The sequence below is a fragment of the Marmota monax genome, unplaced genomic scaffold (genome assembly GCF_021218885.2).
Source record: "Marmota monax isolate L192 unplaced genomic scaffold, Marmota_monax_Labrador192_F-V1.1 WCK01_AAM20220418_F8-fsc00069, whole genome shotgun sequence".
Lineage (NCBI taxonomy): Eukaryota > Metazoa > Chordata > Mammalia > Rodentia > Sciuridae > Marmota > Marmota monax.
Genome location: NW_026695243.1, coordinates 4087612 through 4103399, shown reverse-complemented (window position 1 = coordinate 4103399; position 15788 = coordinate 4087612). Strand labels below are relative to the sequence as shown.

General features: G+C 39.4%; 1 protein-coding gene across 1 annotated transcript; it reads right to left on the bottom strand.

Moving 5' to 3' along the window:
• Positions 1-5714: 5714 nt before the first annotated feature.
• Hemgn (hemogen) lies at positions 5715-15535 on the bottom strand. The gene is made up of 4 exons (XM_046457416.2): positions 15356-15535; positions 13150-13243; positions 7987-9059; positions 5715-5856 (listed from the first exon to the last, which is right to left on the bottom strand). The coding sequence occupies exons 1-4, from the start codon at positions 15414-15416 to the stop codon at positions 5750-5752; spliced, it is 1335 nt and encodes a 444-aa protein (XP_046313372.1). The 5' UTR covers positions 15417-15535; the 3' UTR covers positions 5715-5749.
• Between the last annotated feature and the right edge of the window lie 253 nt (positions 15536-15788).

Sequence of the window (15788 nt, the reverse complement as noted above, 5' to 3'; positions counted from 1 at the left end):
TAGGCCTCCTTCTAGTAGTGGCAATAGGACCCTGCATTGTAAATAAGATAGTACAATTCATTAAGGATCAAATTAATATCTTAGCCTCTAAGCCAATACAGGTTCACTATCAACGCTTGAAGATGGATGATCGCCTCTCTGAGATATACTTCAGACCTATCCGAAGATGAGTGTCCTCCTTAAAAGAAGAACTCCTGCCATATATTTTCTCTATGCATACCTCTCCCTCTTGCCTTCCTGTATTAGGATCTTTGCTGTCTAATCTCTCGGTCCAATCACATCTGCCATTCGGCGGTGACGGTCATGGGTCCCGTAGGTGGAGACGGTTAAGCGTTTACCGCAATAATGTCTTGATAGGTCATAACACCTTGAGCTGATCTTGTAGTACCCAGTGACGGGCAACTTTCACGCTTGCTGTGCGACCTAAGCCAGGGAATCGGGGCCTTCCCAGAGACGGGTAAGCATCGCAAGGGCTGTGAACGACCTAAGACAGGGGCTACTTGATTCCCACTGGCATGCAAAAAACAAAAGAGGGGGACTTGTTGGCAACAGGTCCACCTTGGCCCCTGGAGCCCTACCTCCACTAGTTTGTTCTGCATGCCAGTGTGGCCAGCTCACAAGGCCATGGCGAACTTGCGGTTTTTCTGTTCCTGCTTATCCGTCTGAGACATATGTATCCCACGGGAATGCCTTGACCTTTTCTGGTCTGATGGACTTATTGTTAAGGGAGGTTTCGGTACCTGACAATAATAGATGTTGAAACTAAATTTCTCCCCCCTCCCTCCTGCTTTTGGGTAGTTTTCCACTTCTGCTGCTTGGGGTATAAAAAAAGGTGTGTTAACAATAAAGATTATTATTGACTCCTGGATGAAGAACCTTGGTGTCCTGTGTGTCTTTTAACCTCGCCGTCCCTCGCCGGACTCGGCTCCCTTGGCCGGACGCGGCACCCACTCACAAAGAAGCTAACACCCCCACCCACCTGCACTCTCTCCACAATGCTCACAGACTTTCTGAGTATGTACAAGGGCTGCCAGTTCAAGAACTTGGTGGCAGTATATTGGCTCCTCCTGCCCCCTCCTCTTTGTGGTTCTTGAGATTTTGAAGCTTGCTCTCCACCTGTAGTAGCAAGGGCTAAACCCACCCGCAATGTGTAACCTAGATTCTGACTTACAAAGGCTTGGCTCAGAAGAAATCTGCTGCTGTTCTCTCTGTGCAGAGACAGCCTGACAATAAATTTGCTTCTGCTTAGCTCTGGTGTGTTCCAGTGGTGAGTCCTGTGCCAGTTTCCTTACCTATACTATCAGCAATGTAAAATATTCAAAAGCATACTAGTCCACAGATTAAAAAGCTTAACTACCTTGAAAAGCTGTTTCTAAGTCGGTTCATTGTCACAGACCAATAGGTCACTAGTAGAAAATAATCAGCATAGGAATATCGTGTCCTCTGTAAGATTCTACATGAAATTTGGAAAAGATTACCCTTGTTTTGCTTTTAAGACGACCGCTTCTGTCCAGCTGGAGAAACAAGTTTGGGAACCATAAGGCTTCACATACACGTTGTCAAGCCTGGCAGAAATAGCTGCACTTGCCACTAGACGGCACTGTTGCCAAGCGTGGTAGACTCCATTTGTGGTATGCCTATTAGTTATTTGTCCTTTGGAAGGCAGGATAGACTTTGACAATCATATATACACAAAAAATACGTAACTACTAACTGTGTCAAATACTGAAACTCAAATTGGATTTGAAGATACCAATGAAATGGATTACCTTTTAAAAAGCGAAATCCTGAGAAAACAGGAACTATAAATATGTGGACCCTGTCTAGAATTTTACCTGGTTATTTCTAACTCACATAACCTCACTCTGTCTCTGGAGGTAAGATCTAAGAGTCTGCCTAATGATTCTAATAAGCCTAAATAATTCTGATACAGACAGTCATCAGCTTGTAGTTCTTAAAAAAAAAAACAAAACACTTCTCAGTAGAGTGATTCTTAACCTCTCATTTGGGTAAGAACCACTTTAAGAACCAATGAAAAATTGCACTTTCCTCACACTTTATTTTGGTGGTAATATCTTAGGATTCATAGATGTCTAAGAATAGCTACTGCACCTACCATGGAAAGAGGGAAGTACAATGTGGTGCCAGATGGATTCTTCCAGAATTTTAGTTGTGTAACCTCAAGATTCTAAACTAAGAAGAAAATTTTGAAAACATAAGTGCACTCTGCTGTTGGAATGAGAATGGTGAGAAAGCAGAGGTGCTGTGTGTGAATAGGGGCCCCGAAAGGCCCCAGGAGGCAGAGAGGAGTAGCAAGGATGGTGGAATGTGATGGACATCATTATCCAAAATATATGTATGAAGACACAAATTGGGTGTCAACATACTTTACATACAGAGATATGAAAAATTGTGTATATATGTGTAATAAGAATTGTAATGCATTCCGCTGTCATTTTTTAATCAAAAAAAAAGAGAGAGGATTCTGCCTCTGCGAATGCACTCTACTCATCTTTCTGTCGACTCCCTCCGCTCTTTGTCCTTTGTGCCTCTTGTACAGTGTACACATGCAAACCCTTAGGATTCATCCTCTTACAACAGTTGAGTCTTTTGTCTCCATACCTGGTCCACTCTTTGAGGTAAAATTGACACAGAAGCATTCTGAAGACGGAGCATTGTCATGAAAAGCCACTGAGAAAGTCACAGGTGACTTTGGGTGAGTACCCAGCCTATCTGATCTCATTCTCCCGTCTGTAAAATGGGACTGGTACTAGTTCCTAGAATATTTCATAGACTTTTGTGTCTAAGTAAGTACATATGAAAATATAAATACTGAAGTGCCATCCAGATGTTAAGGAACTATGTATTCTGTGGTTATGTGTAGAGTATTAAAAGATTCAAGCAATCATTGTGTAATGAGTATATCCTGGTGGGAAAAAAATTAATGTACCCACGAAGAACAATAGCAAATAGGAGGAACACAGCATTGTAACTTCCCACCATACAAGTGTTCACAGTCCTAGCTGCAGTCTAGAATTATCCAGAGATCTTTTAAAATAACCATGTTCTAAGCTGGGCACATCGGTGCACGCCTGTAATCCCAGCAGCTCAGGAGGCTGAGACAGGAGGATAGTGAGTTCAAAGCCAGCCTCAGAAATTTAGTGAGGCACTAAGCAACTCAGTGAGACCCTGTCTCTAAATAAAATACAAAATAGTGCTGGGGATGTGGCTCAGTGGTTGAGTGCCCCTGAGTTCAATCCCTGGTACAAAAACAAAAAAAAAAAAACTGATGTTCTAAGTAAGTGAAGTTGTATATCCTGGCTTGAATCTTGAAGCAGAGAAAAGACATCAGTATAAAAATTATTGGAAACCAAATAATATGTGTAGTTTAGTTAATGGTAATGTAATTATCTTAACTTCTTAGTTTTGACAAATGGACCATGGTTCTGTAAGCTATAACATTAGCAAAACTTTGGTGAAAAGTATACAGGAACTTTTTAAATATCTTTGCAGCTTTTCTGTAATTATAAAATTATTTCTTAAAAAAATATTTAAAGGGGCTGGGGATGTGGCTTAAGTGGTAGCACGCTCCTCTGGCATGGGTGCGGCCTGGGTTCGATCCTCAGCACCACATACAAAGATGTTGTGTCTGCCGAAAACTAAAATGTAAATAAAATATTTTTTTAAAAAAAGATTACAGATCAGGGCTGAGAGTATAGCTTAGTCAGTAGAGTGCTTATTTTTAAAAAATTATTTAAAGCACAACTTAAAAATAAATGGACCATGTACAGATGTCATCCAAGATAGGGGAATCAGAATCCCCCCTGAGGAAGCTGGGCATGGTGGCACACTCCTGCAATCCTGGTGGTTTGGGAGGTGGAGACAGGAGGATGACAAGTTCAAAGTCAGCCTCAGCAATTTAGGGAGGCCCTAAGCAACTTAGTGGGACCCTGTCTCCAAATTTAAAAAACAAAATAAAAAGGGCTGAGGATGTGGCTCAATGGTTAAGTGCCCTTGGATTCAATCTCTTCTACCAATAATAATAATAAAAAAAATCCACAGGGGAGGAATCTGGACATGGGTATTTTTAAAGTCTTCTGCAGTGATTCTCATGTGCTGTGAGGGTTGAAAGAACCAGTGCTCTGTACCATGAATGCCCGAGGGCCTGGGATCCTGTATTTTTCAATATACCTAGCACAAGACCTGTATGGAGAGTTTGTGCAGTTGCCTTCTTGCAGAATGAACCTTTATTTGCAAAAGTATCCTTTACTATTAGTCCCCTGTAATAGCAGAAGGAAAAATTTCACATATCTTCCTACCAAGAATAGCTGCTATTCCTGCCTCTGGATTTTTTTTTTTTTTTGTCACTTTCAGTTCTTCTTGACCATCATCACCAGGTGAATGTTCCTAAATTACAAAAACTGCCACTCCACTTTCAACAGTCTCACTTACCTCCCTGAAGCCTACCAAGTGATATACTTCTTAGGTTTGCAGATTTCTCTACTCTCCAACTATAGATTAGCTAACAAAAGACATTTAGGATGCAAGCCAACTCCATGTGGGCTTTACATTAACTGTAGTTTGTATGCAGCTGCCTCAAACATGTCTTAAACGCATGCTTCTCAAACTGCTGTTTCACTTGTGCAAATCTTCCCCATCATTCAAAGTTCTACTCCAGGGTTTGGGGATGTGGCTCAAGTGGTAACGCGCTCCCCTGGCATGCGCGGGGCGCTGGGTTTGATCCTCAGCACCACACAAAATAAAATAAAGATGTTGTGTCCGCCGAAAAGTAAATGTTAAAAAAAAAAAAAAGAAGTTCTACTCTACCCACAGGCGACCATTTCTTCAACTGTATCTACTATTCAAATAGCACTGGTACTTAGTATTTTCTTCCTTTCTTTCCATTTTTTTTCTCTTTTTTTTTAATATTGGAGTTTGAACCAGGGCTTCACACATGCTAGACAAGCAGTCTATCACTGCTACATCTCAGCCCTCCTGGGATAACTTGTTTTCTGGTTTATTCCTCATGAGGCTAAATCAAAAGTCCTGAAAAGCAAGGACTATGTGCCATATAGGACTTCCAGCCCCCCTAGGACTACCATGACGCTGTCCACACAGTTAAGCATGTAGTAATGCTTTAATGTACATTTTTCACAAATACAATATTTAAAAAGTAAAAATAAAAAATCCAAACTCAAATACAAAAGTAGACTATGTTCATCATCATTCCAAAATATCTTTAAGAAGTCCCAGAACAAAAATTATTCAAATTAGCTAAAAGAACCAACTAAAGACTAAATAAAAATTGGATGTTATTGTGACATCAATAATTGAACACAAAATACAAGAAAACTATATACTCCCCAAATTTTAAATGTCAAGATTTAGTCAATCACCAGTTCTTAAGAATTAATCAAATAAATGTTTGTTCTTAGAGGGAAAATCAATTATTCACCCTTTCTTTTGTCTCTTCCTTCCACAACTGCCCCCATATGTATATATACACATACCCACACATGTACACACACACAAACACACACACACACACACTTTTAGCAGAATATTGTCTATGTTAAAGCCTTAAAACATGTTAGTCCTCACACTCAAATATGTCCTACAAATGGGAAAAAAAACTAGGTTAAAATATTAATGAAAATTACAGAGATTTCTATAACATTTTGAGAAAATCACACACATAACATATTAAGATGGACTTTACATTGGAATACAACTTTATGGTTGAGCATTGTTAAAACAAAACATAACTATAGACATCATTTTCTAGATGAATTTCTTGAGGATCATGTGGAATTGCTGGTATTTCTTGTTCTTCTACTTTGGGTTTTTCTTTCACTTCTGAAAAATCAAATGAAACACAAAAAGAAGTTCAATATATAGTATTGGAACAATTGAAGGAGAAAAAGCAACCTTACCTCATACCATTTACAAAAATAAATTTCAGATGAAGTAAACATTGAAATATTAAAATATCATGTTATGGAAGTAACAGTGTTTTTCTAATCTTAGGATTTTAAGCAAGACACAGACCAGAAAGGAAAAGAGTAACAAGTTTGAATTCCTAAAAATTAAAATTCTATATGGCAAAACCCACTATAAGCAAAATTAAATCACAAACAACTGGAAAAATGTTTATAATATATATTTAGAAGAATTAAAAGAATTTTTTTTTCCCTAGGCAAGCACTCTACCACTGAGCTGTGCTCCAGCCCTGGCAAAAATGTTTAAATGTTATATGCAGTGCTAACAAGGATACAGAGAAAAGACATTTATATAAATTTTGGTGTGTGTGAACTGCTACATTTCTGGAGACTAGACTTACTGAACATATTCAAATAAAGAGTACTCTATGGGCCCAGCAATTCAACTTCTAGGACACACCCAAAGGAAATAATCAGACAAATAAGCTTCCGGTGCCTTGTTTCCACCTATATAAAGTGGGAATATTATTTAAACTAATATGGTTTGAAAAGTTGAATAAATTAATTCATGTAAAATATTTAATACAAGGCATACAGAAAGTACTAAATTCATGTTACATAAGTAAATTGGACTCCCAATGATGTTCAATGAACATTGTTGTAATAGTAAAACTTGGCAGTAATCTAAATGTTGATCATTTGTAGGGATTGATTGGACAAATTATTGTCCCTACATAGAGCACAATACTTTGCAGCTGTTATATAAGATGTCATAAAGACGGCCACAATACATAATATAAATGAAAGTTACGGCAAAGAATTATAGTACTAGCTCATTTGTTAAAATAAACTTTAACACTTGGGGACTGGAGATGGATGGTATCATCTGCTCCTGAAGAATATTCACCTGACACATACCAAGAAACACCTGGGCTATATTCACTTTAAATTGCTTGAATTTATTATAATATATCTTTATTACTTTAATAATCAGCAAAGAAGTTTGTTTGGTAAGTTTGTTTGGTAAGATAAAACCCAAAATAAAATGAGCATTAATTGCATGCCCATATTGGCAAGCAACTGTTAGAAACCAGGGGGTTTACTTGGGTTAACCAGGTAGAACAAGAAGTGCTCCCGTAAGTACAAGTAGAGCTTCATGCGAGTTCTTTTTAAAATGTATTTGTTTTTAGTAGTATCTCAAAACCTGCTTTAATTGGAAGCCGGCTAACTTCATGTTTTTGTTGTACTCATACTTTAGCAGAAAGAGCAAATAAGCTACCAAAGGGCTTTCTTTTGAGAAAGATTTCTTGGAGGGTAATTCTGACCTAATAGACTTGCCCATTTCTCTTTCTTTCTTTTCAGTTTTTATTTATTTTTATGTGTGTTTTTTGTTGTTTTTGTGGTCTGGAGATCATGCATGCTAGGCAAGCGCTCTACAACTGAGCTCACCTCTCAGCACTTAGCCCATTTCTTATCTGTCTATATAGTAAAATACAAAGAGAATCAGTGTTCTCAGTTTTGTCCAAGGAAAACCAAATTAAAGAAAGGTTGGTCACAGTATTTTCAAAATACAATGCTTTGGGAAAAGCTTTTCAGGAACAAATTTGGGTTTTTGGTAAACCCATTGAAATTTACAAGAATGAGTTCCCTAGCATCCTTAGTAACTTGTATTATGAATTTCCTTGCCTTTAGTTTATCAGGAAAATTCCATTTTCCAGAAAACTTCATTCTTTAAGCTTTCTTGTTAATCTCAATTGTCCTTCTAAAATATTCTGAACATAATACATACTATATACTGGGATTCATTTCACTGACTATAGATTCTCAAAATGGATAGTATGCAAAAGTACTTACGGTACAGGCTTGCATTTCAATTATTTTCTTTTAATCCTTTGGAAATGTGCCAACACAGAATGTTGGTTGCATGAAAATGCATTTTACTTGAAATTAGCCAATGATAGTTATCGTGCCACTGAAATAAGTAGTTATCATCAAAGAAGCCTGTAAATCAAGACTGGCTGAAATGTACCTATGAACAGCCCCCTACCTTGAGGGAAAGTGTTACCATCCTTAGCCTCTTCCTGGTCTGCTTTAGGATCCTGGCCTTGGGGCCAAACTGTTTCTGCACTTGGTTCTGGAAGGCACTGTTTAGGCGAATCCGAATTCTTATATGTCTTAATGGAGAGGTCTTCAGGCCCAGATGTCTCAGGTGAATATTCTTCAGGCCCAGGTGATTCTTGGTTTGTGTGAGGTGAATATTCTTCAAGAGCAGATGTTTCTTGGATTGTTTCAGGAGAGGAGGTTTGAAGCGCAGTTATTTCTTTTTGTGTTTCATAAGGGAAATATTCAGGTTCAACTGTTTCTTGGCATGTTTTTATAGAAAGATCTTTAGGCACAACTATTTCTTGTGTTTTGGGAAAAAAGCTTTTAGTCTCAGCTGTTCCTTGATCTGGTTCAGAATTGAATTCCTCTAATCCAGCTGTGTTTTGGTATGTGTCAAGAGGGCACCCTTTTGTCACATCTGGTTTGGGGGATGCTTCAGGAGAGCAGCCTTCCAGGTCAGCTACATATTCAGATGTTGTAGAAGGAAGAGTTTGGGCACCAGCTGTTTCCTGACACATTTCAAGAGAGAGAACTTTGGGTTGGGTGATATTTTGCCACATTTTGAAAGGATGATTTTGAACTATAGCTATTTCTTGGCAAGTATTAGGAGTGAGGACTTGGGGCTCAGCCATGTCTTGACATTCTTCTGGACAATGGTCATGAGGTGCAGCTGATTCTTGGCACATTTTGGGAGAGAGGGTTTCAGGTACAGCCAAAGATTGGCCTGTTTCAGAAGAATGGTTTTGTAGTACTGTTTCTTGGTACTCAGAAGAATTTTCCTCAGGCATGATGTTTTCTTGGTGTATTTCAGAAGAATGTTCCTTGGTCACAATCTTTTGCAGGGAGACTACCATTACCCGCCCAGGCGGCTCAGTTTCTTTCTCTGAAGGTGCCAGTGCTTTCCCCATCATTTTTTTTTCTCTTCGTGACCAAGGCTTCACCTTCAGTTCTGCATTTTGTTGTCTCTTTTGGCCTCTTTGTCTTCCTGTTTTCTGCTGCCTGCGTTTTTTCTGTTCTCTGCAGAAAGATTAGAATTAATGTCAGCAACAGGGCTACAGAGTTCAAAGGCTTCTAATAACAGTCCCAGGTCCCTCACAGCCTTGTTGCACGACCTTGAACAACTCACTCAATTTCTCTGGGTCTCAGTCTCCTTGTTTGTAAAATGAACAGTGCTAGAATGTTCTAAATTGTTAGGAAATGTTCCTTCAGGACTTTTTGGCTTTGATGCCTTGCTTACCAGTGTACAGTATGTGTGTGTGTGTGTGTGTGTGTGTGTTTGATTGTGTATGCTTAAAGTTTGGTCATGGAAAATGCATAATTCCTGCTATAAATTGAGAACATGGGGACTGGGGTTGTGGCTCAGTGGCAGAGCTCTTGCCTAACACATATGAAGCACTGGGTTCGATCCTCAGCACCCTATAAAAATAAATAAGTAAATAAAATAAAGTGCGATGTCCATCTACAAATAAAAATATATTGGGAAAAAAAAAGAACATTCTGTTTTATACACTCGTCTCTTGGGCTGTCTGTGTGAGGCAGCCCTATTGTCTCCTAGGTGAAGATACAATTGAGTTTCTAGATCTACGATTGAGGCAGGACTCCTCATCTGCAGGCAGATGGTGTGTCTGGCTTGCTTGTCTGTTAGTCTTCTGTAAAGAACTAAGAAGCTACAATAGCTATCACATGAGGTTTACTGTAAATGGAGTCAAAGCTGCAAAAACAAAAAAAAAAAAAATTTTTTTCTTTGAGGTTAAGATGCTTGGTGGAAAGGCCTTAGTGGCCATATTATACCTAATTAATGCATTAAAGATCTAGAAGATGAAAGGACTTGTGCGGAAATTGAAGCCAATGACAAATTGTTAGGACCTGCGAATATAACCAAATACAGATGGCTAATACAGATGGGCTGGGGGGTGGGGAAGGTACTATAAATAAGCATTTCATCATTTTTCTAAACCTATTGAAATTCTGTTCCACACTACCCGCTCATGGAGCCTTCTCTAACAGAACACGGGGCTGAAATGCTCTTCTTGCTTCCTTCTCCTGAAGGATTTATTGTATCTTGCTTAAGGCAAAGAACATAGGCTGCCCATACTGCGTTCTTCCTGAAGAGACCATATTTCTTTCAGTAAGCGAGGCATTCTTTGGAAATGAAACCAGTGTGTCTTGTGTTTTTATAGTGCTCAGAGTTCCTCACACATTTAAAAGATATATACCTTGTTCTGCATTTGGGTGTGTTTGAAATTCTTTATAATAAAAAAGTTTCTTAAAAGATTACCTCACCAAAAATAGTTTGAAGTCAAGATAAAAAAGTGTATATGTACTTAGTGCAAAGTAAATATTTAAAACCATACAGAAGAAAAGGAAAATTGAAGTGATGGTTATGACAGCTTTGAACTATTACTCCAAGTAACCAAGGTAACAAGACAGGTTACAAGGTTATTGTCAGGTTAAAAAAAAATGATGCTATATGTGAATTCTTCAGGAAACACTTTTTCTTACATACTAATTACAAAATAACTTAGTTCATAGATCTCCATATGAGGAGATCTGGGTAAAATAATGGTAAAATAAACTTGAGTCTGTACTTTCTCATGGTCGTGGGTAAGTCACTAAAGCTTTCTATGCCTTAGCTTCCTTTTAGGTAAAATGAAGTAAATAGTGTCTCCCAAACTTAACATGGTAGTTGTAAGAATAACCTATAATAATTTACATGAATGCGTTATTCAAATACAGTACAAATTATTACTCTCATATTAATACAGGAAACACTTATAGACCTTCCTATGTGTCTGGCACTGTCGTAAGGAAATCTACTTTTTCTCTTATCTCATATAATCTTCACATTAGCCTGGTGGTGGATACTATTATCTCTATTTTGCAGGTGACAAAACTGAGGCACAGAGAGGTTGAATAACTTGTCCAAGGTTAACAGCTTGGAAGTGGGGGAGTCAGGCTTCAAGTCTAGTTGTTCTGGCTCATCAGTCAGACGCTTAACCTTTACACTCTGCTGCCTTTCTCTGAAATCAGTAAGATTTCACTGTACCTTATGGTGAGAAAAGGGAACAGCATGGACAGGGTCATCAGAGCAAGTCTAGCCAGGTGTCAAGGTCACTAAGGCACCATCTACTTCAGTGAAGTCCTCAACTTTGTCCTCTCAGTTCATTAAGCTCAGAAAACCAATTCTGTCAGCACAGTGATACTATCTCTATTTATCAGAGCTCATCAACAAGACTCAGAAAGATTGATAGATAAACTTCAAGACCAATTTTTAAGTGAACAGTGAGCAATACAGAGCGATACACCAGAGAATACTTGGACTGACGGACAAGTGCAAGGTAAACAGATGCTCTCTTTCTCTGGAGGCAAGTCCTTGGGAAACCAAGTAATGATCAGGAGGTTATCACTGGGTGTGGGGCTGGGGAGCTAACTGGATAATCTTCAATAGAGTCACTGTCATGGGACCCAGGGACGGAGTTTCTGCTTTAAAATCATGGTGTGCATTCCTGAAAGCCCTTACTCTCTGCAAAACCACGCACAAAGAAATAACAGTGGCCAGGCTCAGTGGCACACACCTGAAATCCCAGTGACTTGGGAGGCTGAGGCAGGAGGATCAAAGCCAGCCTCAGCAACTAAGCAACTCAGTGAGACCTGGACTGGAGATGTGGCTCAGTGGTTGAGATCCCTGAGTTCAATCCCCCATAACAACAACAAAAAAAAACAGTGACTATGGGGGGAGGGATGGGGAGGAGACTTGGGACAAACCCTGCAAAACCTATGTAACTTTCGAACACTAACAATTGGCACCAGGGAGATACCTTGGTTGGTCCAGACAGGCAATTTAGCATGGCTGGAGGCTACCTCGGGTAAGAATGTAGAAAGGCAACAGAGTGGTTTCAGGCTCACTGTTGCTGAGACCTGAGCTCTGAGCCACTAAGCTGGGCGCAGGAACAAGTGCAAGCTGCCACATGGTGGAGAGCAGAACATGCAAGGCCAGCATGTGTCTCTCTGGGAGGGAGGCCCAGGCGCGGGCTTAAGAGGTTCCTGCCTTCACAGCAGCCAAGCCACAGCCTTCCCTTCCTGCTGAAGGTTTCCGTTCTGTTCCCACTGTTCTGACTCCTTCTGACAAGGAAAAATGAGCCAACGCAACTTCCACATTGTACTGACATCATTTTCCTATTTGCCAATCATACATAAATTAATTGGTGTTACAGGAACATCTGTGCCAGCACAGCAGCCAGCACTCTTCTGGGGGCGGGGGGTGGGGGGGGCAGTGACAAATGCCCTTTCTCAAGGAATGCTTTGCTTAGATCAATGGTTCGAAACTGAGAGTGATTTCTGTCGCCTCCTCCCCACCCCACCTTGCCCCAGAAGCATTTGACAACGACATCTAGAGACATTTTGCCTGTCACAACTGGGGTAGGAGGAAGGAGGTGCTGTTGGTATATACAGACCAGAAAATGCCACCAAGCATCTAGAACACGTGGGTGGTATCAATAGTGCTGAAGCCCAGAGCCTCTGGCTTGGATGGGTGCTATATTTTGGGCTTTTGGGGCACCTGTTTTCTTTCTGCAATCAAGCAAGTCTCCTATAGTCACAATCCTACTCTAAATGGATGCAGTTAGATGCTGCCTGATTGATCATGTTCCTCTCTTTCCTCCCTGAGTCACTTTGAGGGGAGATTTAGAACTCCTAAACTCTGTCACTCATGCACAAGGTTTGGGTTTACTCTGAGGAGAGTTCATCAAACTCGCTCCGCAAGCCTTTTACTAGCAGAGATATCCTCTACCGTGGTCCCCACTCCCCATGACAAGATGCTCCCACATTTCTATTACTAGCACTATCCAACAACAGGCTTCTCTACAATATAATTTGGTTGGCCACCCAGTGCTTTAATAAAAAGCAGAGACAGGAATAAAATTCTATTGCCACTACTTTATGTTGTGACTCTAGGCAAAAGATTTAACCCAGTGGAGACTAGTTTCCCATTTTTGTAAAATAGGAACACTTGATTGACAGATTGTTGTGAAGGTGGAGTGTGACGTGCTTCTTCCCATGTAACATATGCTCAACAAAGAGTTCCTTTCCCCTTGTCATGATACCATACCCAAGTAGCCATTGTGAAGTTTGCTTCTCTTGTGCTTCAGCTTTCCTTTTTCTGAGCTGTTCTCTGTTGCGCAAACTCCAAGTTCCAATGACGTCTGTAGGATGAAAATGGAAATTACTGAAGAGATTGATGACACGTGGCATTGGTCAGCATGGAGGAGCATACACCTGTAATCCCAGCTACTTAGGAGACTAAGGCAAGGAGGTAGCAAGTTCAAGGTCACCCTAGTAAATTAATGAGATCCTGACTCAAAATGAAAATAAAGAGGGCTGGGAATGTGGCTCAGTAGAGAGCCCTTGGGTTCAGGAAAAACAAAACAAAACAAAACAAAAAACCCTATTGCAAAGTGGTAAAATCCTTATGGCTGAGTTTTTTTCCCTAGATTTTTGAGGAAAGGGGCCATTTCTTAATTATCCTTGTCGCTCTAGACAGAGAGCCTGGAAGCAGACATTCAGTAAACAGTTTTGAGCTAAAAGATCAAAAATCTATTCAGAAATAGTGTTTGCACATAAGCGTGCTCCCAACCTATTAGTTTCTTCAAAAAAATTTTTTATCTTTAGATGGGGTCTTGTTATATTGCCCAGGACCGTCTTGAACTTGTGGGCTCAAGCTATCCTCCCCCACTCAGCCTCCCAGGTAGTTGGCACCACAGGCATGTGTCATCAGACCCAGCCAAAATAATCTTACATGTTGAACAAATAATAAAAGGAAAAAAATCAGCCATGTTCTGCCATCTTTAACATAATAACTCGTTTTCATTTTACTCCTCATTTCCATCCAGGTCCTAGACACAAGATTGTAATAATTGCATACCATGATTTTATCTTTTTGTTAACCTAACATTATACCACAAGATTTTCCATGACATACCCTCCATAACTATAATTTTAATGATGACATGGTACTTAATCTAGCTGATACTTTCTAGTTTACCCATTCACCCTGCCTGTCTTGAGCATTTAGGTTGTTGTGAGGTTTTTTTGGCTTGTTTGTTTCTGTTTTTGTTCTGTCTTGTATATCAAACTATAACATATTTAACATATAACATATAACATAATATAATTCATTGCAGACAGCTTTTTAATTTTTTTTTCTCTCAGGATGGTGTTTCTTCAAGATCTTTGGAATATTAAGAGTGTTAATCAGAATTTCTCTTGCCATCCAAGTTTGAGGAAAGTTAATGGTTCTTTAATGTAGAACTTCTGAGAGCCTTTGGAGGGATGTAAATCTGCCCTTGACCTCCAAGTAGAAGAGTGTGCCCCTTGAACCACAGCACCTTTGTTTCTTAGGACAAGAATTTTTCTTGGGGAAAAATTACACTATACATTTATCTTTTCCAACCTCTAATTAAAATTACACTGCCTTCAATTATGAATGTTAGGTAACACACCATGGTAGTTTTAATAGTGTGTGACTTGGTCACTAAAAGAAACCACACACAAAAAATTTTTTTTTCATATCACATTGTAGTTGTTGCTGATGCCTTAAAATAGCATTCATTGGATATGATTGCTGGATCTGACACTATGATTATTAGACCCATTGATATATCTTGTTATTTAATGCATCTATAAATAAGTAATATATCACTAAAACAATTTAAATTCTTTACAACTGATTAATATGATTGCTTATGTTATAATCCTATGTATTAAAAGTTTTTATTCTAAGAAGGGATCTAGAGGTTCATTTGAGTGCCAAAGAGATCCATCAAACAAAAAAACTTTTAAGACATTGTCTTAGGATAGCTCAGGGCCTAGGGTTCTGCAAAACATTTTGAGAGAAACACTGCTTTAGGACAGATACAAAGACGGAGATTAGGATTCAAAAGAATAAGCACTATAATAGTTCTTGTACCTGTTGTCAGATCTCTTTCCAAAAATTATACCAAATTTACACTACCACAGAAGTGTAAGAACATACTCATTTCACCATAACCATCCAGTATTGAGCATTTTCACCCTCACTTAGAGTGAATTTCTTATTATACTTTGTTATTACTTTGTGTTTCTCTGGCTTATTAGAATCCTAGTGCTAAAAGGCACTACAAAATTTATTCAGCTCAGTTCTTGCTACCCAAGATTTTATATAAATGTACTCAATTGTGCCTTTTTTTTTTTTTGGCCAGATCCATAAAGAAGGGGGAAATATTCATAGCCCCCAGTTTTCCCCAACAGCCACCACCTCCAAAGCTCTCTTCCATTACCTGGATGAAGATTAGGTGTTCCATGGAGACTTAAATGAGATTGCTCCTTCCCTGAGTCCATCTCTCTGCAGTATGTTCCTGGTGTTTGGTCTGACTTCCACAAGTGACCTAAAAGCTTTTTAAAAATATCAAAAACAACTAACACTTAAAAAAAAAAAAAAAAAAAGAAACCACACACATTTACTTGTCACTTGACTTCCCGCCTAAAAGTTGTATCAGGATGGACCAGAGCGTCAGGCAAGTTCTGCTTTCTTTATCACACTGTGCAGGTGTGAGCTGTCCTTGTCGGTGCTGGGTCCTGGTCCTCAAGCATAGGTTCCCTGCTGTTTGTACAGGGAACCCCTCTCCCGCAAGGTCTCCTACAGCCTCCCGGGCAGCAGTCATTTGATTCCATCTGCTAGCAAGTGTCTGAATTCCTTTTTAGGACACCAAA